The 25,559-nt window shown below is 39.7% G+C and overlaps 2 protein-coding genes across 10 annotated transcripts in view; one reads left to right on the top strand and one right to left on the bottom strand.

Moving 5' to 3' along the window:
- NDUFB2 (NADH:ubiquinone oxidoreductase subunit B2) lies at positions 1–9,854 on the top strand. The gene is made up of 4 exons (XM_072652566.1): positions 1–211; positions 2,230–2,374; positions 5,614–5,710; positions 9,778–9,854. The coding sequence occupies exons 1-3, from the start codon at positions 105–107 to the stop codon at positions 5,686–5,688; spliced, it is 327 nt and encodes a 108-aa protein (XP_072508667.1). The 5' UTR covers positions 1–104; the 3' UTR covers positions 5,689–5,710; positions 9,778–9,854.
- BRAF (B-Raf proto-oncogene, serine/threonine kinase) overlaps positions 2,381–25,559 on the bottom strand; it is a 167,897-nt gene continuing 144,718 nt past the window's right edge. For 4 of the 9 annotated variants that reach the window (XM_072652559.1, XM_072652557.1, XM_072652560.1 and 1 more), the window contains one exon: positions 3,121–3,271. In XM_072652559.1, coding sequence (XP_072508660.1) covers positions 3,204–3,271 — 68 coding nt within the window. In that variant the 3' untranslated portion in view covers positions 3,121–3,203. Of the gene's footprint in view, positions 3,272–21,400; positions 22,797–25,559 lie in introns of those variants that run through there. The other 5 variants (XR_011976817.1, XM_072652561.1, XM_072652558.1 and 2 more) reach the window with 3 other exon arrangements.

The raw sequence follows: 25,559 nt of genomic DNA, 5'->3' as shown, positions 1-25,559 counted from the left end.
CTCGGCTCGTGGCCGCGCGGGGGAAGTGACGTCTAGGGAAGGGGCGGGGCCCGAGCAGGACGGCTCCGCAGCGTCCGGCTGCGGCTCTGAGGACTGCGGTGGTCATGTCGGCGCTGAGGCGGCTGGGGCCTTTCCTTCGCGAGGGAGGTCGACGCTTCCTGGAGGGTCCGAGCGAGCGGACTACTGGTCGCGGCATTGGAGGAGTCCGGCAGTGAGTGTTGACTGGTAGATGGAGGGGTTTTCGGTGGCGCCGTTCGGCCCTCTGGGCCCCCCGTCACCTTGAAGGGCGCTTAGAGGGGACTCCAAGTCCCAGAATGCTGAGCTGAAGCGCCCCGCCTCCGCCCCAGTGCATTAGGGGGCTCGGAGCTTCAGAGGGGAGGCGGTGATTGGACCACTCTGACTACGCTCTCTGTGGTCACCGCCCGCGCACGCTCCTTCCTTTTCTCCCTCCCTCCCTTCCCTTCCCCTCCCCCCCCCCCCCCCCCCCCCCCCCGTTTATTCACCGAATCTATACAATGAAAGGGCACCTTGTAGACGTCGCGGGCCAAACCCGTCATTTTAGGAGGAAATAAGGAAACCAAGCCCAGAGAGGGGCTGCTGCTTTTGAGCCAAGTCAGCAAGCAGTTATCTATTGATTACTTACTGGGGCCGAGGCCCTGTGCTCATTCATTCGTTCGATAAACGTGTATCAAGCGCCTGCCGTGTGCCAGGCCCTGGGCAGAAGAGAGCCCGTGGCCTCCGGAGGGGGAGACAACATACCTGCAGGCAGTGGATTCAGGATTCGTTAGTCGGTAAACGTGTAGGAAGCGCCCACCACGTGTCACTCTGGGGACACAAAAGGACAAAAGACAGCTCTCGTCCTCAAAGAGTATAACCGTCTAGTGGGGAGACCACGTGGACATAGCCATGTGTAGGAAATGTGCCAAGTGCCTGCTGTGTGCCAGCACTAGGGGTGCAGAGGCAGCCCCCCAGGCCTCAGTGTGGTGGGGGAGACCGCAGGCAAACAGCCATGTGCAAACCGTGTGTTCAGGATAAATTCCATGAAGTCGTGGAGGGAAAGCTCTACTCTAGCACACTAAGGAGGGTTGGGAAGAGGGAGAGCATTCCAGGCGTGGGAGGCAGCCAGTGAAAACGCCTGAGCCACTGGAGAGAGGGTAGGGGCAGCTCATGACAAGCTTTGAATGTGGGTACTGCCATCTCCCTGGTGCCTGGACTGTTAAGACTCCCTGCTTCAAGACTCTTCAGAGCTCTCCATGTAGGCGCCAAACTGATCTTCCTGAAGTGTAGGTCTGACCTGGTCACCCTGCCCCCTTTCAGTGAACTTCAGGAGTTTCCTGTTGACTGCTGGATCGAAAGAAAACCTTGACCGTTTTGGGGCTTTTCCATTGAATAGAAAGGCTGGAATTTACTTCCTTCTTACCTCTGTCTCTTAGAATCCCTAGTTTTCCTCAAGGCTACGTTCAAGCACCACCTTCTACAAGAAGCCTTCTTTACCTGATGCTTCAGCTCCTGGTACCTTTCCCCAAAAGTCACTTTGTACACATTTTCTGTCACAGTGCCACTTACGCAGTAAGCATGCAGTAAATTTTTATTTGAAGTCTTACTGAACCAGGACATCCTATCTCTCCTTTCTCTTTCAGTGTATCTGCTTTAGCTGTGTTGTGTAGTCAAGAGTAATTTCCAAATGAAATAAAAGTTATTTTTCTTTGCCTTTAAGTATTTTGAAGAATACGTAAAATTTTAGTAAGAGGGGAGTACAGGGATGAAGTGTATTCGTATGGGTCTGGGATCTCACTAATATTAAAGTTGCATCCAGTGTTGCGGTTTGCAGCCCATTTATCCCTGCTCATCCTCTGTGACTCATGTCCATGTCCTCCCATAAGTCTGCTATGGGAGAAGTCTGCACCCACCTTGCAGGAAGTCTTCCTCAGTTTCTCCTGTACAGTTGTTTTGTGTGTGTGTGTGTGTGTACATATATACACATACACATATATATAATTTATCAAAATGAAGCTTCTATATTACAATAATTATGCTTTACATTGCCATAGCACTTTAGAATTTCTAGGGCACTTTTGCATCTCATTTGATTCTTACCACACCCTATGAACTGTGGTTGGGGCTAGCATATTTGTGAATTGAATTGGTGGTTGGAGATTTGTAATTCTGAAAAGTCAAATACATTGCTGACATAACAAGTACTTAAAACAGTTCTTTTCTGAATTATAGTGCTGGAGGTGGTGTACACATTGAGCCCCGCTACCGGCAGTATCCCCAACTGACAAAATCTCAGGTGTTCCAATCTGAGCTGTTAAGTGCTACAATGTGGTTTTGGATTCTCTGGCGTTTTTGGCATGACTCAGACGCTGTATTGGTAAGCTTTGGAATATAATTTTTTTATTTATGAATATTGACAAACACTCAAAAACTTTGTTCCGTATCTTTCATTATGGTTCATGATTTGTAGATGCCAATTCTGCTCCCACTGTAGAGTATAAATGCCATATTAGTTCAACCTGGAACTATCTGATGGGGATGCCAAGGGGCACTGTGGGATACCATGCTTGTCCTCTAGGATATCAATTTCAGAAGTTAGGGATGAATTATCAGATATCTTAGCTTTCTTTAACACAGTCAGTTATGAGTCAGAGATCCAAGACTTTACTGAAATTGAAGATTCTTAATTTGTAGTTTTTGGAATTTCAGGGGGGGCCTTGAACTTGGATGGGAAAAGAACACATTTATTTTTTACTAAACCTCTAATTGCAATTTAGCATTTCCTTCAGTTATTTAAAAACATTCTGAGAAAGGGTCCATAGGCTTTGCTATAATGTCAAAAGAGTCCACGACACCAAAAAAAAAAAAAAAGATTGCACTAACCTAGATCCTTCTTAAACAAATTTATATTTTCAGCTTCTTGTACCTTTTTTTTTTTTTTAGGGAGGGATCAAAAACTTAATAGAAGTTTGCTATTATCTTTGTATTTTAAATAATATCTTAGGGTCATAGATTTAGAATTGGAACCTTAGAAGTCAAGTAAACAAACCCCCTCATTGTATTGATCAGAAAACTGATGAAGATCACTCTGGCAGTAAGTGGCAGAGCTGGCATTTGGAGCTCAGCCCTCTGCCTCCACATTCAGCACTTTTTCCATTATGCCATACTGCTTCCCATCTTGTCTCCAAAGGTGTCATGAGAGACTGTCAGAGGTCTTGATAAAATCCAGGAATATTCCAGCTAGGACATTTTCCTAATCTGCCAGTATAGTAACCTGATCAAAAAAAAAAGATGACAAGGTTAGTCTGATATGACTTGTTCTTGATGAACTGATGGCTCTTACTGATCAATGCTTCCATTTCTAAATTCTTTCTTATAATACATTCTAATACTCTCAGAAGTTCAACATAACCTCTTGTCAGATCTTCAAAGATGGGATCAGAAGCTGTCTTTAGGACCACTAAGAAATTGTTGCTGAATAAAAAGCCACAAAACAATGCCTATGTCATGTATACCTGACCAAGTAAATTAGATTCTTCTTGCATGATGGTAGAGCTTAAGGGTCAAGAGATAATAGAGTACATTATCAAAGTAATTGTTTTCCCTAGTTTCTGAACCACCCTAGCTAGCAGCTTAGGGAGATTGCCACAAGTCACTGCATATAAATCAGCTAAAAAGAAATTAAGCTAATTTGAAGTTGTCTCGTATTTTGCTGTTTAGTTTCTAATGGGGCTAGGAACATCTGAGAGGTATAGCTGGATGAGGACTTAACTCTATGGCAAGTGTAGTTCCGAAGTTGATTTTTCTACAGAAAATTTTAGTTCAGTCTGTAGTCTGGGTGTGTTTTTAAGGTCTTTTCCAATTGATGCATAAGTAACTTTTCATGCCATTTTCCATGTCCTGTAAGTTTAAATGTATCCCCTCCTTCAAGCTTCAGTGGCTTCTTCTTAGTCTTCTGCTTTTTAGTAAACAAATTCATGCTTAATCTATCTATACCCATCATGATTTTATAAACTTTTCTCATGTTATATCTTAGCTCTTGTCTTTCTGGACTAAAGAGTTTTTTAGTTTGTCTCCCATTGGAGCCTGCCCTTCCTTATGTCATTTTAGTTCTTTGCTGAACTTTTGCCAACTCAGGTGTGGCTTTTATTGTGTTGTAGCAGAAAATAAAGTGTGTCCCCTCTAGCTTTGAGATCTTTTAATTTTCTTGTTCTGTTCTGCATGAATGAATGAATTTATTAAATTCTTACTATGTGCAAAATACTGTGCCATGCCCTGAGCTTACAAACAGAAAAGGCAATCGTTACTCTCAAAGAGCGCACATTCTGATGGAATCATATTCTATGTACAAAAGTACCATGTTTTTATATAAGAATAGGATAATGTTTTCTGGCTTATTTCTTTAAAATAAATATTTATTGATGTATTTGGTTTTTACATCATCAACATTTCCTCCTATACTTCTCCCTCTGACTACGCCTAGAGTGTCAGCCCTTATAACAAAGATTTTTTTTTGCTGGCCATTTAATCAAAAATATCTGATGTTATGTGCAGTATTTCACATCTGTCACCCCCTCTGTCTTTGCAAAGCAGTGGGATGAGGTATCTTCATATCTTTTCTTTGGGACCAAGCTTCTTCTTTGTCATTTTTATTGTTTTGTGGTGGGAGTTCTTTCCATTCCCATTGTTGTAGTTGTGTGTTTGTTCTTCCTCTGCTTATTTTGTATCAGTTCATGTCTTCATACTTCTGAGTTGGGTGACTTTAATTCTCTCAGCTGGGTAAGGCCATGCCATATGCTGTAAGTATGTAAAACCAACGTACCCATGGTGGCAAGAGGGAAGAAGATAAGGTTTGGAATAATCGTTAGATTAGATAAGGAGTTCATAAAGGTAGAGTAAAAGGATCCTTGAACAGCATTGAAGTCCCGTATATTCTTGTTTGTGGATGCCATTTTGCTGATAGGTATAACGTCCTGTCCTCTTCATCAAGAACTGAGACCACTCAGAGATCAGTTTAGCAATCCACATACGAACAAACATATGAAGAATGTGTATTGTCCAGGTTGGACTGAATTAATCCATCAGTACATATATCTTGGGCAGCTAGGTGGTGCAGTGTGTGGAGTCCGGAGGATGTGGGTTCCAACTTGGCCTCAGACACTTACTAGCTCTGTGATCCTCCAGCATCTTTGCCAAGAAAAACCAAATGGGGTCATGGAGAGTTGGACACGCCTGAAATGACAACCAAAAAATGTGTCTTGGATAGTGTTTTTCAGTTAGACAATAAACAGGGCACAGCATTGAAGAAGAGCAAGCTAGATTGTATTGGGAAGTCATGAAGTGCTTCCAGTCAGCCAGTCTGTGCTTCCAAAGATGGAGAAGTTTACAGAATTCAGTCTACAACACAGAGCTGAACAGGCCATGACAGAAGAAAGGTTAGGAACATCAAACAGGTTAAGCAGGAGCGTTCAGTCATTGAAAGGGATGGGGAGAGAAGGGCGCAGTCATTGTTACGGGGGTCATTACCTCTTGGGTGGATAATGTTGTTTCTCACTTCTTTATGTTTGTTGTCTGTGGTTGAATGAATGCTTTATTTTTTTTTATTGTTCCCACCAGGGTCATTTTCCATATCCAGATCCTTCTCAATGGACAGATGAAGAATTGGGCATTCCCCCTGCCGATGAGGACTAAAGTACTGTCATCACCACTACAAGTAGGTGCTACCAAGCACCTCATTTCCCTGTAATTACAATACTATTTAAATTAAAAAAAGGTTTAATTGATGTTTTTCTTTTTCAACATTGGCACTTCACAATAAATAATCCCCGTCGCCCGTCGACTTTTTTTTTAAATAATGAATGCAGTGAGGGAAAACACTTGGCTACGTCTTAAAACATTTGCCTCATTTTACACCCATAGAAAACCACTATTCTTTGGAGAGGTTAGAGGCATGTTTCATCTCAGTCCTCCTCAGTCAGGATTAGACAGTTTATTAATCAGTGCTGAAATCTTTCAGTGTTATTTTCTTTTATGTTATTGTGGTCATTTTGGAAATTGCCTTCCTGGTTCTGGTTTTTTTTTTTTGCCCTAAATTAGTTCATATGAGTCTTTCTCAGTTTCTCTGAATTCTTTATAGTCTTTCTGATGTTGTAATAATATTCCATTAGCAGATGTATAATATGATCTGTTTAGCTACTTACCAATCAATGGACATGCATTTTTCTAGTTCTTTGTTATTACAAAAAGTACTGCTATAAATATTTTTGTATATATGGGACCTTTCCTTCCTTCTTTGATTTCCCTGGGGTATATGTGTGATATCATTGGGTAAAAAGGCACGTACAGTTTAGTGACTTTTAGGAAATTTTTTGTAAGGCGCACGTAGAGTTTAGTGACTTTTTAGGAAATTGTTTTCAAGAATGGATTATTTCACAGCTGTCCCAAGTGCTGTAGTAGCGGCTCAGTCTTCCTGAAACCCCTCTGCCACCCCCATTTTTATTTTTGCCAACCTGCCAGGTGAAACTTCAGTTATTTTAACTTGCATGTCTCTTAGGAGTCATTTGGAGTGTTCTCGCATATGTTCTGGATAGTTTGCATTTCTTCTTTTGAAAACCACCTGGCTTTTGTTTTTATATACTTGTCCCTAAGTATCTTGGTTGTCAAAACTTTATTAGATATTTGTTATAAAAACTTTCCCTAATTAACTGCTTCTCTTCTAAGTGTAACTGAGTTGATTTTGTTCTTGCAAAAACCTGTTGATTCAGTGTAGTCAAAATTGTCCATTATGTCTATTGTGATTCTCTGTTCCTGTGTAAGGATTCTCTCCCTGGCCATAACTGTGGCGGGCATCTCCTTCCATTTTCCTCTAATTTTTCTATGATGTGACCATTGTATATTTTGATAATGTGTCCATCGAGAGCTTCTTGTGTTCAGTGATAGACACAAGTACCTTCTGCGGGATACACACTCCTCTCTTCTTGAGATGATCCCTCGGAAGCAGGCTCCATACTGTACGAGGCATGAAGCAGGATGAACTGATTACTTTATTTCTGCTTCCATTCTCATTTTTTTCTCCTGAGCTCTCATTTTTCTTTTTTTTTAGTTTCCCTTGATTATTCCTTTGTTTTGGTTCTGTTCTCTTTTAAAACACTAAATTGTTAGGATTCTGTCTCTTTCCCCTCTCCCCACACTTGTGCTGAGTTGCAGATCTCCAGTGTTCTGCCATCTGCCTTTGCTGGCAAAAGTCTAGAATTCTCATCCCATGGAAGACAACTTATTAGGACATGCTTCACTTAATAGTGCAGATTTTTTTTTCTCCTTCTTAAAGTGAAACTACTGAAAAGATACTACCCTCCACCCCTGCCCTCAAAACTAACAATTTCAAATTGCATTGCTGGGATTTAGCTAAGAAATCTTATTGAATACTTATGGAATACTTGCTTTGTATCGGCTCATTGTAAAACTTTAAACACATTGAACATTTTGATGACGTTCCCAACCTAAGGCTCCAAAGTGTTTCAAAGGTGGTGGTTTAGTAAGTTAGTTAAATGTTTGTCTCTAGGATTTTGTGGAAGGAAATAGCTAAAATTTTATACAGTGCTTTGAGGTTTGCAAAGCACTGTACATATATTATTTTTTTTATTCTCACAACAAGCCTGTGAGGTCGGTGCTATTATCCTCATTTTACAGATGAGGAAACTAAGGCTGAGAGAGAGAGATTAAGGGACATTGCCCAGGGTAACACAGTAAATGTGTGAGGCAGGAGCTGAAGGCAGGCCTTCCTCATTCCAAATCCATTGCTTCTGCCTGTAGGCACAGAGGGCTTATGTTTGACCTCATATGGAAATAGTACTCTATGAAGGGGGCCCACTGTGCACATTTCTGTGGTTCCCCTGAGGTGACATCTCAGAAAGATGTTGAGTTTCTTTCACAGCTTGCCTCATGGAGGATGCAAGATTTTCACCATTCAATATAGTCATGTATGTAGTGGTGAATCCTAGGCTACGAGAGACAAATAGCTCTCCGTGACATTTCAGAGCAATCCTTCCAGAAAGACTTTTGTTTGAAACTCTTTCTCAGTATTAGATTTAAGCCAGCTTAAGTTTTTGCACTAAGGGGATGACCTTAGGGACCTAGAGTTCTCCAGAACTGAGTAGGTCTGTGAAAGATTTCCATCAGGCTTTAAACTGGTTTTTACATAAGAGATGGAAAAAACCTTTATGGTAAAACTGGTGTGTTCAAGTGATCATTAAACCTAACCTATTTTCTTTCATTTCTAATGAGTGTAGGAGTACATAGAGAGCACAGCATTCACTCATAACCAAAAATTGTTGCAGTTTTTCTAGCTTTCCACTTGAATTAAGGGGGTTGGAGAAAATAGCAGTAATACCTTTAAGCAAGAAATTATCGTGGCAAAATGGGCATTTGAGAATGTGCACGTTAGGAATTCGAGGCAGGGGAAGGTTGGACTCTGAGTCCTTTGAGTAGGGGTAGTCTTGAGAAAGTGTGAATGTGGTCCAAAATCTGTGACGTGGACATCTTAATACAGATTTATTTGAAGGTGAGTTTGGGGCCAGTTACTTTTCTGCCAGCCCATTTTAGATGAAGGGCCTGGGAGGCAGTTTCAGAAATCTTCACCACAGCCTCCAGACAGAGGGGGGTACAAGGTTACCATAGCAACAGCTTGTCTTGGTATTCACAAGATAATTGGACATAAAAAAGTGCATCTGCAGTATTTTCTGGGCCAGTCAGAAGTCATCCTGGGCATTTCGGTCACCTTTTATTAGGATACCCTTTGGTCGTAAATAATTCTCCCTCTCCTGACTTCCAGTTGGTCTTTATGGTCTCTGTACTTGACATTTTGGAACTTGATTTTATTCTTTTGAATTGTCTTCTGCTTTGCATGTATACAAACCTTGTTTCCATCCAAGTTGTGAGCTCAGTGATTTTTTTTTTAAATTATGAACTTAAACATCAACAAATATAAGCGTGTCCGTATGCTAAAAATAAAAAGAATTATATCTGAAACCATGAATCTCTGTTACATGCAGCTTGGTTTTTATTTTAAAAATGTTTTATTGAGAGGCAGGTTGGTCATGCTGGGTAGAGAGCTGACCTCAGAGCCATGAAACCTGGGTTCAAATCTCATCTCTGACCTATACTTGCTTTGTAACCCTGGGTAATTCATTTACCTCAGCACTCCGGGCTTGCAGAAAAGATGCCAACCTGCAGTTGGTAGGAGTTCCTTATACCAAAATGAAACTACAAGTTCGGATTGTGCCAACTGCGTTACTTGTCTGTCCCATTATGGACGGCCTTCTGTGTATTTTTAATGTTTTATTTTCCCTCTCTCCTTTTTTTTCTCATTTGCTAACGCATTTCCCTCCCTCAACTTTCCTCCCCCTCTATAAAATCCCTTCCTTGGAACAAATAAGTAAGAGTCAAGCAAAGCCAAGTCATATATAACGATCTGAAACGTCTGTCTCGTTCTATGCCTGCCATCTGTAACTTCTCTGCCAAGACGTGGGAAGCTTGTTTTATCATTAGTCTTACAGAGTCACAGTTACTCATTACATTTATTAGACTGATTAAATTTTTAAAAGTTATTTTCCTTTACATTATTGCAGTCTCAGTTATTTTAGAAAATAATCTCCCCCTGTGCTTGACAAACAATTCAATTCTACGAGTATCTAAGTAACTAATTAAGAAGCATAGGTTTTAGTTACTGGGTTTGATTGAATAAAAGTAATTTAAATACATTCTTCACTTATTTACCCGCAGGGACCAGCTGTGATCTTCAGGAGACTATTTTATTGGTACAGATGTGATGATGCTAATTAAAGTTATATTCACATGAATGACAGTCTACCTTTTTCCTTTGATGCTGGATGAGCTTTGTGCATAGTGACCAAGCCTTGGGCCAACTGGATTCTAAACATTCAGTGAGTTCATTGTGCTCCTCATCTTTCTGAAGTCATAGCTTACTACAGTAGGAAAAATCTATTTCACCTGTTACAAATATACCAGTGTTACTACACATTCAGCATTTTAGTGTTTATGTAGAAAGAAGGCCAAGTCTTTTACTCATGGTTTGATTTATGCATAGCATTTAAATGTCCTGAATATGTGCTGAGTACCAAACAATAAAACCAAGTGGGAAAAGTTTGGAGACACATTTTTTTTATCCTTTTCTCCATCCCCCAAGATAGGAGTGCTTCCCTCTGTGTCCAGGGAGGTGTGGTTCGGGGAGAGTCTTCCATCACCTGAGATCACAGGGTAGAGTGAAGGCTGTGACACTTTATTAGGAAGGAGGGAGAGAGAGAGAGAGAGGGAAGAAAGAAACAAGCATTTATTACCTGCCTGTCTGCCGGCACTGCTGAGCGCTCCGCGGGTGATCCACAGGTGCTATTAATATCCCTATTCTAGAGGTGAGGTGGACGCAGACAGGTGATGTGACTTGCCCACTGTCACTCACTGAGTAAGTGTCTTGAGTTCACATTTGAACTCCAGTTTTCTGCCCCCAGGCTCTAACTCCCATGCCACTTAAGCTGTTTCTCAATAGGTAAATCACGACCTCCCTGACCCTCGCTTTCTTCTGCTGTAAAATGTCGATAACATGAGTTTCTAATGAGATGATCCATATAAACTGCTTTTTAGATCTTCAAATATTCTGTCAGTTAACATCACAGGGGCTGTGTAGTATTGTAGAAAGAGTCCTGAGTTTAAAACCCCTCTCTGCCACTGTTAGCTGTGAAAATTGGGCAGTCGGGTTGTGCTGGAGCTGGTTCTGATAATGCAAGTTAAACTTAGAAGGTTGTGTGTGTGTGTGAACTTTTTTTTTTTCTGGAGTCAGTGGTTAAAGGTTTACCAGTGCAACGTCTCCATTCCTCGGGGCTTCCCCATCCCAACTGTAAACAAAGAATCTTCCAGAGGCAGATATAATATAAAGGTAAGTCATAAGGAGTGGGTCCAGTCTAGTTTGGATTTAGAGTCAGGGGACCTGGATTTAAATCCTGACCCTACTACTTAATATCCCTCTGACCAGTCAGTCAACAAACATTTGTTGACTGTGACTGGACAAATCAGTTAACCACTCTGGGCCTGTTTCTTCAGCTGTTAAATGCATGCCTGATGGATCTAAATACTGCGTTCCTTCTTGCACTACCTGTTTCCCAAGGTTGTGAGGAAAATGCTTACTAAACTAAAGCGTTGTAAGCTCCATGGAAGCTGTTAATGTTAGCTGCCATCTTTTGGTGGTAGAGGAACAAACTGCTAAGGGGAAAGACATTAAGGCCTCTTTACTGCTATCAGTTTTGTAGTTCTCTTACGGAGTCAGTGGTTCATGAAGACTTCATCACTACTGATTTGTCTTTTCTCCCTCGATTCTCACACTCAGCATGTCCACAGCTAACAGTGAGCTTAAGCAAACTGATCCTATTAGGCTCTTCTCTCAGAAATCAAGCCTTGTCAGAACTTGTTTGCTCAGGCTTTCTCACAGATGGAGTGCCTTTCTCCAGGAGGGTTTTGAAATCATTAGTAAGGGTTTACTTGGCAGTTCCTAGCTTATGAGCAGAAAGCCCTATCTTGCAGTTAGTTCTCAAAGAGGAGATGCCTGTAAGAAGGAGTGGCTACAAAAAGGCATTCAGTGGGGAGATCTGTGAATACCTTCCAATTCGTTCCTAGATGAATGGGGTGGTAGAAATTTGCCTCAGTATGAACCTTTTCTATAGTTCTGTTCACATTCATCTGCTTACACGGACCTGAATTGATCTGAGAAACACCAAGCTCACTTCAAGGCACTGCAGATAAAAAGCCTGAGGACACAAAGAAGAAATAAGTGGTCTCTGACCTCAAAATGCTTGTGTTACATTTGGGGGGAAAAAACAGCATGTCCACAAATTAGCATAAGGAAAATGGAGACAATGGTAAGAATAACTGAGAAGATGATGGAAAGCTTCAGGGGAGATTGGGAGATTCTAAGAAGTGGAAGGAGAGCATTCTAGGAATGATTAGACCTTGTACAAATGTGTAGAAAAGGGAGATGGAATATTAAATCTGTTGAATGACTTAGTATAGTTTGGCTAGAAAGTAGAGTTTGTGAGGGGCCTAGTATGAAATACATCTGGAAAAATTCATGGAAGTCAGATTTTGGAAAGCTTTGAATCCTAGGTAAGCAGTTTCTTTTTGTCTTATTGGTAATGGAAAACTACTTAACATAAAAGAGCAGGGAAGTAATGTGGTAAAATTATTAAAATTATCTTGGGATATGTGGAGGTTGCTTTAAAGAGGGGAGATGTTGAAGGCCAGACCAGTTAGGAGGCTATTCTAGTAGTCTAGGTGAATAGATGAGGCCCTGAACTAAGGTGAAGGCTGTGCAAGTGGAGATAAAGGGACTGAGATGAAAAGATGAGACAGAATCTCAAAACCTGGCAGCTGAAGGGACAAAAGAGAGAGTCGAGGACGATGGTGCTCTCAAAGGAAGTCTGGAGCAGGTTTAGATGGGGAAGAGTTTTTTTGCATAGGCAGCAGTTTCTCCTTATGACTGGGCTTCAGGACAAAGATGAGGGTTGGATGTATAGCTCTGAGAGTTATCTGCAGAGATGAGTGATGGGAGCTACTGAGCATGTGTAGGAGATAAAAAGGGCGAAGTCCAGGGCCCCGAGGAACAGACATATCAAGAGGGATGGAGGAATGAAAAGGTCAGAACTCACCAAGAGCAGTGTCTCTGAAGCCAAAGGAAGTGTCAGCAGTAGGGATTCTTGCCACTTTTTGGGTCATGTATGCCTTTGACAGTCTGGTAAAGCCTATGAACCCCCTTCTCAGCATCATGTTTTTAGATGTATGAAATAAAATACATAGGATTGCAAAGGAAACCAAGTCTATATTGAACTAGTTATTGAAATAATTTTTAAAAAAGTCCATGGGCCTCAGGTTAATAATCCCTGACCTAGAAGGAAGGAGTTATGAACAGCACTGAAATCTGCAACAAGGCCAAGGAGAATGAGGCCACGGAGTTAGCTGGTAACTCAGCATGCAGCTTCAGGTCAACGGGCAGGGACTGAGGGGCAGACAATATAAAAAAGTTATAGGAAGACGCTTCAGGGATAGTAGGAGCTTCTCAGTCTTCAGAATGAGTTATGCCTGAGCATTATATATAGCAGACAAAGCTAGCATAAATAGAGGTATCAAAGAGGAGAAAAGGCAGACATCAGTGGAGCCAACTCATGGAAGTCAATCTTAGCATAGAGAAACATGCCAGGAAAGAAGGCAAGGAGGCCCAGGACACTGATAAAACTCAAAAGGGAAGTGCAGCTTACATCTGTGGAAACTGAGGCAGGTTAAATGACTTGCCTAGGGTCACATACCTAGTGAACCTCTGAGGCTGTATGACTGAATGGTGTCACCAGCTGCCCATACTAGACTGTAATGATCTATAAATAACACTCAATCCGAAACCAGAAGATAAACAACATAGGTCAGCACCTATACTGCGAAAGTTACAGGATGACATAAGAAGGCATTGCTAACAGCACAGGATTTCACAAATCCATTCATCTCAGAAGTCACACTAAGGGCATGAACGTATGTAGCCACCTACAAATGCACTAAGGAGCAGGTGCTGCTACTCAGGAGGGCAGAACCTGTAAGACCAAGGCTGCTTTTACAGCCCTTTGCCTCTGAGTTTAGGGCACAGCTTTCTCAGATACAGATGAATCTCTGGCCTTTGCCACTGTCATTCACTCCTTTAGATACTGTGTAGTACCCTAAAAACCTGAGGCATGGCTCTTGTGGGGTAGGCCTGGCAAAGATACCCAGCTCCAGCAGGGGGCGTGATGATGTGCTCTATTTCTGGCCTATGCAGATATTGTATGTATGTGCGCACACGCGCGCGCACACACACACACTGTAAACACAGTTACAAAAATAGAGTGCTAGATTTGTAGTCAGGAAGACTTGATATCATTGGTTTGTCGATAGGCAAGGCACTGAAACTTCTCTGAACCTCAGATCCCTCATCGGTATGACACCTAGTCCAGTCCATACATAGAGTTGTGAGGAGATTACATAAGAGTGCCAGCTCATACAAAGGTTATTCATCATTTTGGCTTTGACCGTTCTTAAGGAAAAAAGATTGTTCTGTGAACTTGTGTAACGTCCTGTCCTGCAAAATAAGGCATTTTTATTTAGAAATTACTAGCCCTAGCAGTGTATTGCTGCTTAAACAAACAAATGTTCAAAACTTTTTTCTATAAAGGTAGTTTTACTTGTGCATTATACATTTATCTAATCATCTTTGAGAGTACTACCTTTAATTAGGCATATTTGACAGGCAACAGTAAATCTAATCATTTGAGTAATTTAATGTATTCAGTTAAAAATGGCTGTTCTCTTAGAAACTGAGACCCGTTTCCTTACCAGTGCTCTGCCTTCCTGAAATTTTGCATAGCACACTGATACGCTGTACAGAAAACATACTCTCAACAAACTTCAACAATTTGGCAATGAACAAATCAATTTCCACAGCAGAACCATTTTTCACAAAGGTGTAAATATTCAGAAAACAGCAAAGTGCCTGGCATGTAATATGTGCCATGTTATCTATTATTAATTATCATTATTTAGAAAATAATCACAGGATGTACTTGTGGAGACAAAGTATGTAATTTTAAGAGCAGCCATTTTACAGGAAGGGTACATTTAAGTTGCAAAATTACAGCTGGTTCAAAATATAGCATTGCCTCTTACAAAATATTACATTACCAATAACATTGCCATCCAACAACATACCAAGTAATTAGCCTGTTAAATTTATTTTAAAAAAATAATTTAAACCAGGCAGCAGTTAATGTCATGTGTGAAATAATCATCCAAGTTCCTTAGTTGTCAGTTTAGAATCTTGCTCGATAAAGCTGTTCGTTTGAAAACACACAGGACAACTTAGTGTTTTGCTGTTACTGAATGACAACACTCATAATAATGGCCTTGACAAAGACTTCTCCATGCAGTCAATCTTTATTATAGCAGTATTCTCATATTCACATCAAGTACATAGAACTTTTTGCCTTTTATATAATACAGAGTTCTTTAAATAACTTTACACAGAAATAATTTTCCTCAATCTGAATTTCAGTTGTTTTGTTGTTTTAAATCTCCATGCTCTCTAGCCAACTGAACAGTATTTCCCATTGTTTAAATTTACATGAGAAAAAGCTCCAAAGGTACAAATGAAGGGACCTGAGTAGGAAAGGAGATCCAGATATAAGGAAAGGGAGTGGGAATTGAAGAAAAGTAATCTGAACAAGCAATCACTCCATGGACAAGAGGAGGCAAGTGTCACAAATCTTTTATGACTTGAAAAAAGTTAAATAAAATTACTTGTGATTTCTGCAGAAGCAGATATAGATACCTATGGACAATTAGGAAAAGACCCCAATTTTCACTGCCTGTATACCACAAACTCTATGGGACCCTCTCCAAACTTGGGCAGTAACATATTGGAGAGTAAGGCTTGCATATATTACTACATAATTTAGAGTGATAGGATGGGAAGCTCATTTAAATGAAGACATTCCCCTTCTTCTCCCTATTGGAGCTGTCTTCATTCCAGGATTTGTATGACAAAGTAAGGACAAAGGAAGCTTTCTCTTGCACGCTGTTCAAAGCAATTAATACCTACAACTATCTTTTTAGCTAAATTACTAAATGTGACACACCAAGGGAAAAATGTCATAACAGTGAAACTGAATTCCCCACATGGGGAAATAGATCAGTTGTACCCTTCTAGGAGAATAAGCTCAGTTGGGAGGAGGGGAACTGTGGGGAGAGGGATGCAGAGAGAGGAAGGACAAAGTGTGCAAACTGACATGAGATCATCATATACAGACATCACTGAGACTTAATCCTTCAAATCTACATGGTGTTAATGGAGACCAAGTCTGACCATCAGGTCATATTACATGGTAGAACAAAGGGATACACTGAGGACCTGATATGTTTTCAAATGATGTAAAAACATGGCTTATATATGTACATGTGTGTAAACTAAAGATAGAACATGAAAATAATAAGACATGTAGGTTGGACAGTTGTTAGAAATGACCAAGAACAAAAAGGCTTAAGTTTCAGTAGCTGGTTTCAGTCTGGTAAGGAGCACACAAAAGGATCAGGAAGGAGTGATGTTTTGTAGGGTTTTTTTTAAAAAAAACTTCACAGCTTTGAATAAAAAGCACATTTATTGCACTCTTACATTTTATTTCAGATAATTATAATTTATTTCCACCCTTATCATCATCTCTTCCTGTAACTATTCCCTCCCCACTCCCCCTACTCACCACCCAAGTTTGGTCCATTTTCCATACATTTGTGCCCAGATCGAATTTCAATGCTTAAGCTACCCTGAAATTTCCTCCTAAGTCTCTCTCTCTCTTTGTCTGTCTGTCTGTCTGTCTCTCTCTCTTACACACAAACACACACACACACACACACACACACTCTCTCTCTCTCTCTCTCTCTTCAACCAGGGTTTAACATATACAAATGCAACACAAAATATTACTCAAAACACCCCCAACCCTTTTACCCCTCCCTCAATAAAAAAAAGGAATGATGCTCATTCCTTTGTTTTCCTCTTATTTCAGATGCAAATTTCATGCCTGATTTTCTTAAACTATCATGGAAACAGGTTAGACAGGCAATGGGGATTGGACAAGGTGTCTAGCCTGCCAAGATGATCACATGGTTGGAACAAATCTCTCTCTTGACAGTAATACAAATATTTCATTCTTTATTAGCAAAGAATACTTCTACTACAAAAAGTTATTTCTTTAAAAGAAATAAAACACACAAAATAAAAAGGTCACACCCAACATCACAAAAAAAAAACAAAAACAAAACACTTTTGGATGTATCTACAGGCACAACTGGTTTGACTATTATGACAGAGAGCTAAAAAAAACCCCCACAAACCATTTTATTTAACCAACAATTAAAAACAATACAAAAAGCAGACTTAAATTGACCATTGTAATAGTTGTGCATTTAGAAAAAGGCTCTGCTTTAATCATGTCTTTTCTGAAGTGGGGACTAATTCAAAGACTTAACTACCCATGATTTAAAAAAAAATCACTGCAATTCTGATTTAAGAACTCAAAGCTAAATCTCTGTCCTGCTTACCTTCCTCGATATTCTGTAGGAACTGTTATTGCTTTTTACTATGACTGCTATCATTCTAGACTAAATTTGTCTCTGGCAAAATTGTGTTTTTCTGTGTGTGCGTGTGTGCACACCTGTGCATGCATGGGCTGGAATCTGGTGGGGACATACATCTGAAGAGGAAAAGAACAAAGATGACCTTCTTAGGTGCTGATACGTCACAAACTACATCAGTATTTAAAATTCTAGTGAAGCTAGAAATGAGAAAATGAACACAACGGACGTGTCATTTTACTCTAGAGGGTCAAGGTATATTGCCATTGCTGGTAAAATCAGAGAGGCTACCATCATATAGATAAAATGTGTTAAGAAGGGATTCTACTGAAGAACGAACCCAATAAAGTAAGCAGTATGTTGTAGACTTGGTTTGTTTTGGGCGGGAGAAGGGAAGAAGAATTTGGGCAAAGAGGGGGACAAAAGATCTAAGAAACTAAACCATGTTGCCCAATCTTATTCTCCTGTTAAAGGCCATTGCTTTTTCAGTATACTGCCAACATTTTCCAGGGAAAGCATGATCTTTTTTCCGTATAGGAAAGTCCTTTCTCCTCTAGCTCTCACAGATTATACAAACAGTGTTAGTAACATACTCCTATCTAGTTTGCAAAGTCCTAAGGAGGCTAAATCCCAAGAGGGAGCTCCTCACCTGGTGGTATAGACTAGGTGGCTTTACAAAATTTAGACACTGGGCAAACTATTCTACCAACTGCAGCAGTAGTCTAGAAACAGTCGATCTTAAAATGCTGTTCCATATTACAAATTTTCACTTCTCACAAAGACTATCTGCAGAAAGTTCACACATATGCTCACCAAGTATAGAGAATCTTATCTAATTTCATTTCTCCTCAAACATCCACCCAACAACATTCCTAGTGTGCAAAACATTCATGCTTTAGTGGATGAAGGAAGGGGAATGGAAATAATTTGTCCAAAAATGCTGCCATTCTACTTCTAATCTAATAGCTCTATTTAAAAAAATTAAAAACCCAACTTTTTTGTGTGCAAAAATCCATTAGTGGGCTCTCTCATTTTAATCTCTGGTTTAGGTTACAAAATCTAAAGAAGATGCTTTTTTTGAGGGGAATAGGAGGGATGATGTCTGTGCTGCTCTATCCAAATAACATGGAACAGCAATTAAAACCAGTCACTGCTCTCATGAAAGACTGTCTCTTTCTGATATATTTTAGCTTTTATTGCATCACAAAGGCACAGTGAAATCATTTGGCAAATTGTAAAGGTAACTACTTGACCCTCATACACACAGTGTCATCTTAGAGCCTTGAATGGAGGTTTTCATTAAACATCAAGGAGCACATTATTTATCACTGGCTAGTCTGCCTGTGCCCCTTTAGCATCTCTAGCTATTTTCTTCAAGTCTCCCACTGCCATACATTTATGCCCGTTTGTCAGTTCTCAAGGTGCTGACTTTCTAGCTGCTAAAATGGCAACTTGGAAAAATAAGGTTGTTGTCCAAAGTGTCTGCAAAACCTGCTGTCAAGGCTCAGTGGCCTTACCTGGGTAAAGAGCTAGTGAAATATTTGATAAGGATTTATTTAAATTTTTTTTTTTCTGTTTTGAGTTTGACAATTTTGAGACACCTTAACTGAAGCTAACAGAATATGTGCTTCTAGCAAGCCATCTTACTGACATCAAGTCAGTGTTAATGAAGTAGTGCCATATCATCTGTTTTGTATCTGTAAAAAGCTTATTAGCACAGTGCCTGTCACATAGTAGGTGCTTAGAAAAAAAGCTCCACTTCCCTTCATACAATAGACTTATGGGTAAGAGTACCAAAATGCAGCACCCAAACCGATCAGGCCTTCCTTGGTGCCATTCTTGCACCATTTTCAATGAAAAAGGCATTTCTACATCTTTTCAATAGTTAGTGCAAAAGTGTGTACTACCTAACCTTTGGGTTATACACCTCCACATAAAAAAAGAAATCTTGACATAATTCACATGAGTCCTCGGCATGGGATATTTGAAACAACTACTTCACAAGGGCAGGTGATCATGTGAACGAAGACACTGATGAATTTATTGAGACTATCAACGTACTCCAAACTAGCGATGTTCTCTTTTATTCATCTGATCCATCTGTGGGATATCTTGTTTACATTAAGCACTGAGATGAAGATGGACACATGGAAACAGAGCGAGACCTGCAAAGGGACCTACAACAGTAGTTTTCTGAAATGTGTAAAAAAGAAAGTGCTGCATCCTACTTGTGGGTGCCCAGATTGAGTTGGGGGATAGCTCCAGGGTTTCAGAAAGAGCTCACTACTGAGGCTGTTGTATTATTTTTAAAGTTACATGATTTTCTTCCAAAATCTCAGTGTAAATGTAAAAAATGCCACTGCTACTAGTTCTTGTGCTCTAAGCCACACTAAGATTTGCTGACAGGTTCCTGATAAAGACAATAAGAGAATTTTTAGGAAACAGTATCTGACAGCTAATTTGCTTACCAGTTCCACACCTAGGCCCTTTACATAAGGGGATGCAGTACAGATGATCATTTGGGTTTTTTCTGTGTTTTTTTTCATAAAACCTAATGACATTAATCTCCTGATAAATATTATTTCTGTGGCAAATGTTCAGGATACTTAAGAATCAATGAATCAGAATATCAAGCCTAAACTGAATCCTTTGCAGTTGTTCCCAGTTTTTCAAAAGGTTTTAACTTTTATTCACCTATTTTATTCACCAAAAATAAAATGAAGGCACTGCAGCCACCATGAGAAAAGCAAACTCATAAGGCAGTAGAATCACAACCTTAAAAGATCATTAATAAAGCAGCTACATAATGTGCATATTACATTGCATTGTTCATAAAGTGCTTTGCACAAACAAGGACTGTGTCCTTGTATTTTTCTTAGGAACTTAAAGGTTCTAGTCTATTTGGAGTCTGAAACATCAAATAATAAAGCAAAAGAAAAGCAAAGGAAACCCTTTCTAAAGTTGAGTGAAAGAAGTGGAAAAGGAACAGTTGTGTTAAAAAAAAAATGAAATGGAAGTGAAAAAGGGATTAAAAAAAGTGACCTGAAATCACTCCACAACACCTGAGCTTTGGACTCTGGAATCACCTTCATTTTAAAGCCAGTCTGTACAAATCAAGTTTCCTTTTTTTTTCAAATAAAATGGCCACCTGATGAAGGGGAGGTAAAAAGCAGCATTTCTGAAGTGTGCACAACCTCAAACATGACCTTCTAAACACCTTCCAGAAGCAGCTCCTTTCTCTACATTTACTTGCTGAGGTAGTCCTTGGTTCAGCATCACTCCAGCAGGATCTATTTATTTCAAAGGAGCACTGAATAAACTTACTGTTACTTACTTTCACCCTGGGAAAGAAACTACAATAATCTAAGAGGAAAATCACCATATACAGCATCTGTGGAGGACTAACGCTATAAATAAAAAACAAAGCAAACACATCTGAAGAAAAGAGGACACAGCACACGCACGAGAAACATGCCAGGTAGAATCGTTCTGTCTCAGCCGTTTCTGTATCACATATCTTTGTTCATACATATAGGAATAATTAAGAATATTTCATTTCAAATAGATTACTCATGCCTGAATGTGGTGGAGTTTCACCAACTTTGTGAGCGGCACATTTTGACCACTCCATAAAACTTCCAGCTGCCTATCCTAGAGTTAGGAATATTTAAAGAAAAATGCAGAAGGCAGTGAGTTTAAGTAGCCAGGAGTACAGGAGCAGTGCAATAAACCATACTTTGAAATAACAGTATTATTTTCTAGTTCCCTGATTTATTTTAGGCTCTGTCCAAATTCATGCAGGTCCTTGGCTTCTCATGTTTTGCTGGTTAAGCCTACTGCACAGCTAATTTTCTTTCCTACACCCAACTGAATGATTCTGTTATCATTAGGGGGAAATGTGACCTGACCATTCATACACAATCACTTTCTTTACTACTATAATGATGTGTGTTCACCTTCAGTAAGATACTGTGAGTGGTAGCATTTCTGCTTTAGATAGGGTAATGATCTTTCTAACCTAATCAGCATCTATTTCTAACAAATAACTGATATCTAGCATCAAAATTCTGCAAACTGAGCAAATCAAAACATCCTCCTGCAGTTCCCCTCATCTTCATTTGTGACTCTACATGCTCCCTGAGAAACTTAGTTACCAACCTTTTGAAGACCAGGCTTGAGAAGAAAGGAAGAAGGAAAATTAATGCACACACCACCATTTTTATTTTAGGTTGCAAACTAGATAAAGGAGAAAACTGGACAGAGCAAAAGAAAGAGGGAAGAAATAAAACAAGGTATTAGTGTGGATCCAGCCAGAACCATGAATAAAAATGATGTAAATACATGTCATTATGACAAGCTTCCCCATAAGCATACAAACTTATTAGAGGACATATAAGGTGATAAAAATCCTCACCCCATTTTTCCTTCTTAAGTCATTCCATATCCAAATACGACTGTCGGAATATCTAATTCAGGGGAGGGTACTGTATTTTATTGTCAATCAATTCAACCTGAGAATTATTTTCCATTATTTAATAATCCATATTGGGAAGGTACTCAGTGTTAAATATGTACCTTAATTTTCAATTTATAAAACCATTTACCAATCATGTCCTTTATCAAATAATTTTTGTCAACTGCAGTCAGATATCTGAGTGGTATCATGTGCCTGGAATAGGCAATAAATATTTGTTGATTGACTGATCTTAAAAATAAATTTGCTGTATTATTTCAATGGAAGTACACTGAGGACCTGGCATATTAAAAAACAAACAAGCATTTTTTGGTTGCTGGACCAATAAGAAAGACCCAATGTGTGGGAATACATTCCAGCCTGCTTAGAAGCCACCCTCAATGAGCAACACATGATAGTTTGGAAAGGAAAGGAAGAGATATCAGATAAGACCTGGAAAAAAATACGCTGTATTCCCTTTTTATCCTGACCCAGCTGCAAAGTGTTCCTGTACCCCTTCCCAATAAAAATGGGGGATAAATTTGAAAATATGGATGAATACTGGACACACATAACATGGAAAGGGCTATACTGCATTTTTGTTCCAGCTCTCAGAAGGTATACCAGGAAAGGAGGAAAAAAACCCCATAACAAAATCCCAGAACAGAAAAAGGAATGATTCTTGTGATTGGAATTGCCCCATCAGATGATCTGCCATTTATTGGCCAGGTGGTTAGAAGGAGAAAAGTTGATCTGCAGACTTTCCATAGCCAATCTCCCAAGCCGTAGCAGCAGTTCCTTCCCATCCTGCCTGAACCCCCAAAGGTCAGAACGCATGGTCTCTCCTCTCTCCTCCAGGGAGTGGGCAGGCGTGGTTAGTGCACGTGATGTCTGTGTTGAAGAAGAAACACTGGCAGCACAGAGTTCTGGTTCCTAAAATAGTCTTCCCTCTTTTGCTGGAGGGGAAATTTCATTCTGTTCCACTCTAGCTTATGCACTGAAATTTCTGTATCTTTAAAAAAGGTTTTGAGGAACAGAACTGAGTTCTGATGTTAAGAAACTGTAGGAACACAAGACTTAAGAAATAATAAAGAGTAGATGCTGCCATGATGGTGTGGCTACTTGAAGGCGGCAAATTCTCCTGTAGAGGGAGGACAAGAGCTAATTTTACAAAAGTGTTCTGAAATAGCCAGGAGACACAGAGAAGTAATCTCACTTGAAAGCAGGCTAGGGTTGTACTACATAGATATGAAGTAGTAGCATGGTTCAATTAAAACTAAAAGGAGATCATATTCATAATGATACATTATACAATTTATACCATGAATATATAATATAGTAAAACCCAATCTCAATAATCCACACTGATAAAGGAGAAAAATAGCCTCAAATAGTTGAAAACTAGAGGATAATTTGCTCAGCTACACACTGAAATCACAAAAATCACAAAATGATTTTTAAAATTTTTAAAAAAAAATTTTAAATTTTAAAAAATTTTTAAAAAAATTTTTACATCACAAAAATGTCATGACGAATAGATCTACAGTTTCAACCAACTTTAGTCAGAATAGCTAACAGATGCAAATAATGAAGGGATGATTTTACAACAGTAACTAGATTAATAAAACATCACTTTGTAAGAACTCAATGTATTTTCACTTATTTCATTTTGTTATCATATCCCTATGATATGGGACAGGGGAGGAATTCTCAATGTGTAAAAGAGGAATTCAAGTACAGGTAGAAAGGTTCAACGATGGCCCTATGGCCATATTATGGCAACTCGAGGACCTCAACTCAGGCCTCCTGATTCTCAGCTAAGTGCTCTTTCCACACTTCTAAAATAAACTCTTAATGCAAGGAATTCATGAATTAAATCATACATCCTGTCTAAGAAACGATCCTCTGAGCTCAATGGGTTTTGTACTTCCTAGGTTACCATCTTGTAGTCATTATCTTGTCTCTGGCTCCTCCCAATGAACTAGAGGGGGCTAGCTTCTCCTATCCCATACAATGGCAAACTCTTGGAACTGCTAATATCTGACAATTGGTAACACTTTGCTCAGTTGAACAAAAATAATTTTGTTGTACTAGGGTCTGTAATGAGGGGAGTAATCATCAATTATATGAACACACTTACATAGTTTGGGATAGAACCCCTCAGCATGGTCATAAATCAATAACTCAATCCAGTAAACATTTATTAAACTCTTATGTCCAAGTCACTGTATTAATTAACTGGAACACAAAGATGAAAAATAGCAGGTTGCCCTAATATTTGCTTATAGTTTAATAAGGGGAATAGTAATCAGTGACACAAAGCAGAATATGATAGAGGCAAATAAGGCACATGAGAAAAATTTGAGAAAAGCAACTTTTTTTGTAAGGAAAGGCTTCTTAGAGTAAGTGGCACCTGAGTCCCTCAGTACTGAAGGAAGAAAATGACTCAAACATAAATGAGGAGGAAATACATTTCTAGGCATGGAGGATGGTCTGAATATGTGGAGAGGAGAAGAGAGAGACAACATTGGGGAACAATGAATTGTTTAGTCTTGTTGGAATGGAAAACATAGGAGAGAACGTAGGATGGGTTGGAAGGTTAGGTGGGAGACAGATTAGGGGTGGTCTTGTATTTCATTTAATAGGCAAAGGGGAGCCATTTAAGGTTTTTGAATACAGGAAGGATACGATCAGACGTGTGCCTGGGGAAGACAATTTTGTTGGATGTGTGAGGGGTAGATTAGAAGGGGGATAAAAGAGAGAGGGAGGAGAGAGGTGGAAAAGGAGGTGAGAGATATTACAGAGCCACAACGGACAGGGCTTGGGCAACTGGAGGTTGAGGATTAAGGAAAAGGAAAGAGTCAAAGACAACTTGTTTGTTTCACATTTGGGTGACTGAGGAGATGGTATTATCACCAGCAAAACTGCAGGGTTGGCAGGAGGGCATACTGAGGGAAAGAGATGATTTCAGTTTTGAACAGGAGTCTGAAGTGACACTGGAGCATCTGAAAAGAAATGTCTAACAGGCAGCCAGAGAAGCAAGACGAGCTCAGAGAATGGACTTTAGATTGGGATTTGGATGGACTACAGATTTGGGATTCAATTCACAGAGGCCATAATCAAAGTCAAGGAGCAGATGACATTTACTGAGAGAGAAGGGCTGAGGAGGACAGAGCCCTGAGGGACAGAAACCCTTACTCAGGTGGTAGAAGGAATGAAAACTAGCATTTATATAGCAAATTTTAAGGTTTGCAAAACACATTACAGAAATTATCTCATTTGATCCTCATAACAACTCTGGGAGACAGGAGCTACTAATACTCCCATTCTACAGATGAGGAAACAGGTTGAGACAGGTTGAGTGACTTTCTATGGGTTGTACAGATAGCAGCTGTTTGAGGCAGGATTTGAACTAAGCCTTCCTGACCCCAAGTCCAGTACTCTATCCACTATAACACCTACATGACCCATAAAAAAAGACTAAGAAGAAACAATCAGACAAGTGGAAGGAAAACCAAATGAGTACAATGTCATAGAAACTGAAGGAAAAAGAGTTTCTGGACTGAAGACGGGTGGCCAACTGTCACATGTTGCAGAAAAGTCAAGAAGAGTGAAAACTGATAAAAAGCTATTGGGTTTAGCAATTAAAAAGCATAAACTACTAATTTCCACATATTTGGAAACTACTTGATTTCTGATAACTAACCAGCTGCTCCAGAGACATTATTGTGCCTGGGACCAGCTATTTTGTTCCTTAACTTTATATGCTACTGTCTAATCCCACAGAAGAATATGTTTGACCAGCCATTAGTTCAGAAAAACATAACTGAGATGAGGCAAATTCAAGTGACAGTAAAAGTACAAAGATTAAAAGTAACGTATGGCAATCTAGGGCTACTGAAAA

This window comes from Notamacropus eugenii, chromosome 3 (genome assembly GCF_028372415.1).
Source record: "Notamacropus eugenii isolate mMacEug1 chromosome 3, mMacEug1.pri_v2, whole genome shotgun sequence".
NCBI classification, from domain to species: Eukaryota; Metazoa; Chordata; class Mammalia; order Diprotodontia; family Macropodidae; genus Notamacropus; species Notamacropus eugenii.
Note: the sequence above shows the minus strand (reverse complement) of the source record. Positions and strands in the feature narration are given on the sequence as shown.

What these genes read in the sequence shown, in the direction of transcription:
- NDUFB2 (XM_072652566.1), top strand. Translation starts at nt 105, where the DNA reads ATGTCGGCGCTGAGGCGGCTGGGGCCTTTCCTTCGCGAGGGAGGTCGA. An exon ending in GGCATTGGAGGAGTCCGGCA is followed by an intron (nt 212 to 2,229) that starts GTGAGTGTTGAC and finishes TCTGAATTATAG; the next exon opens with TGCTGGAGGTGGTGTACACA. An exon ending in ATGACTCAGACGCTGTATTG is followed by an intron (nt 2,375 to 5,613) that starts GTAAGCTTTGGA and finishes TGTTCCCACCAG; the next exon opens with GGTCATTTTCCATATCCAGA.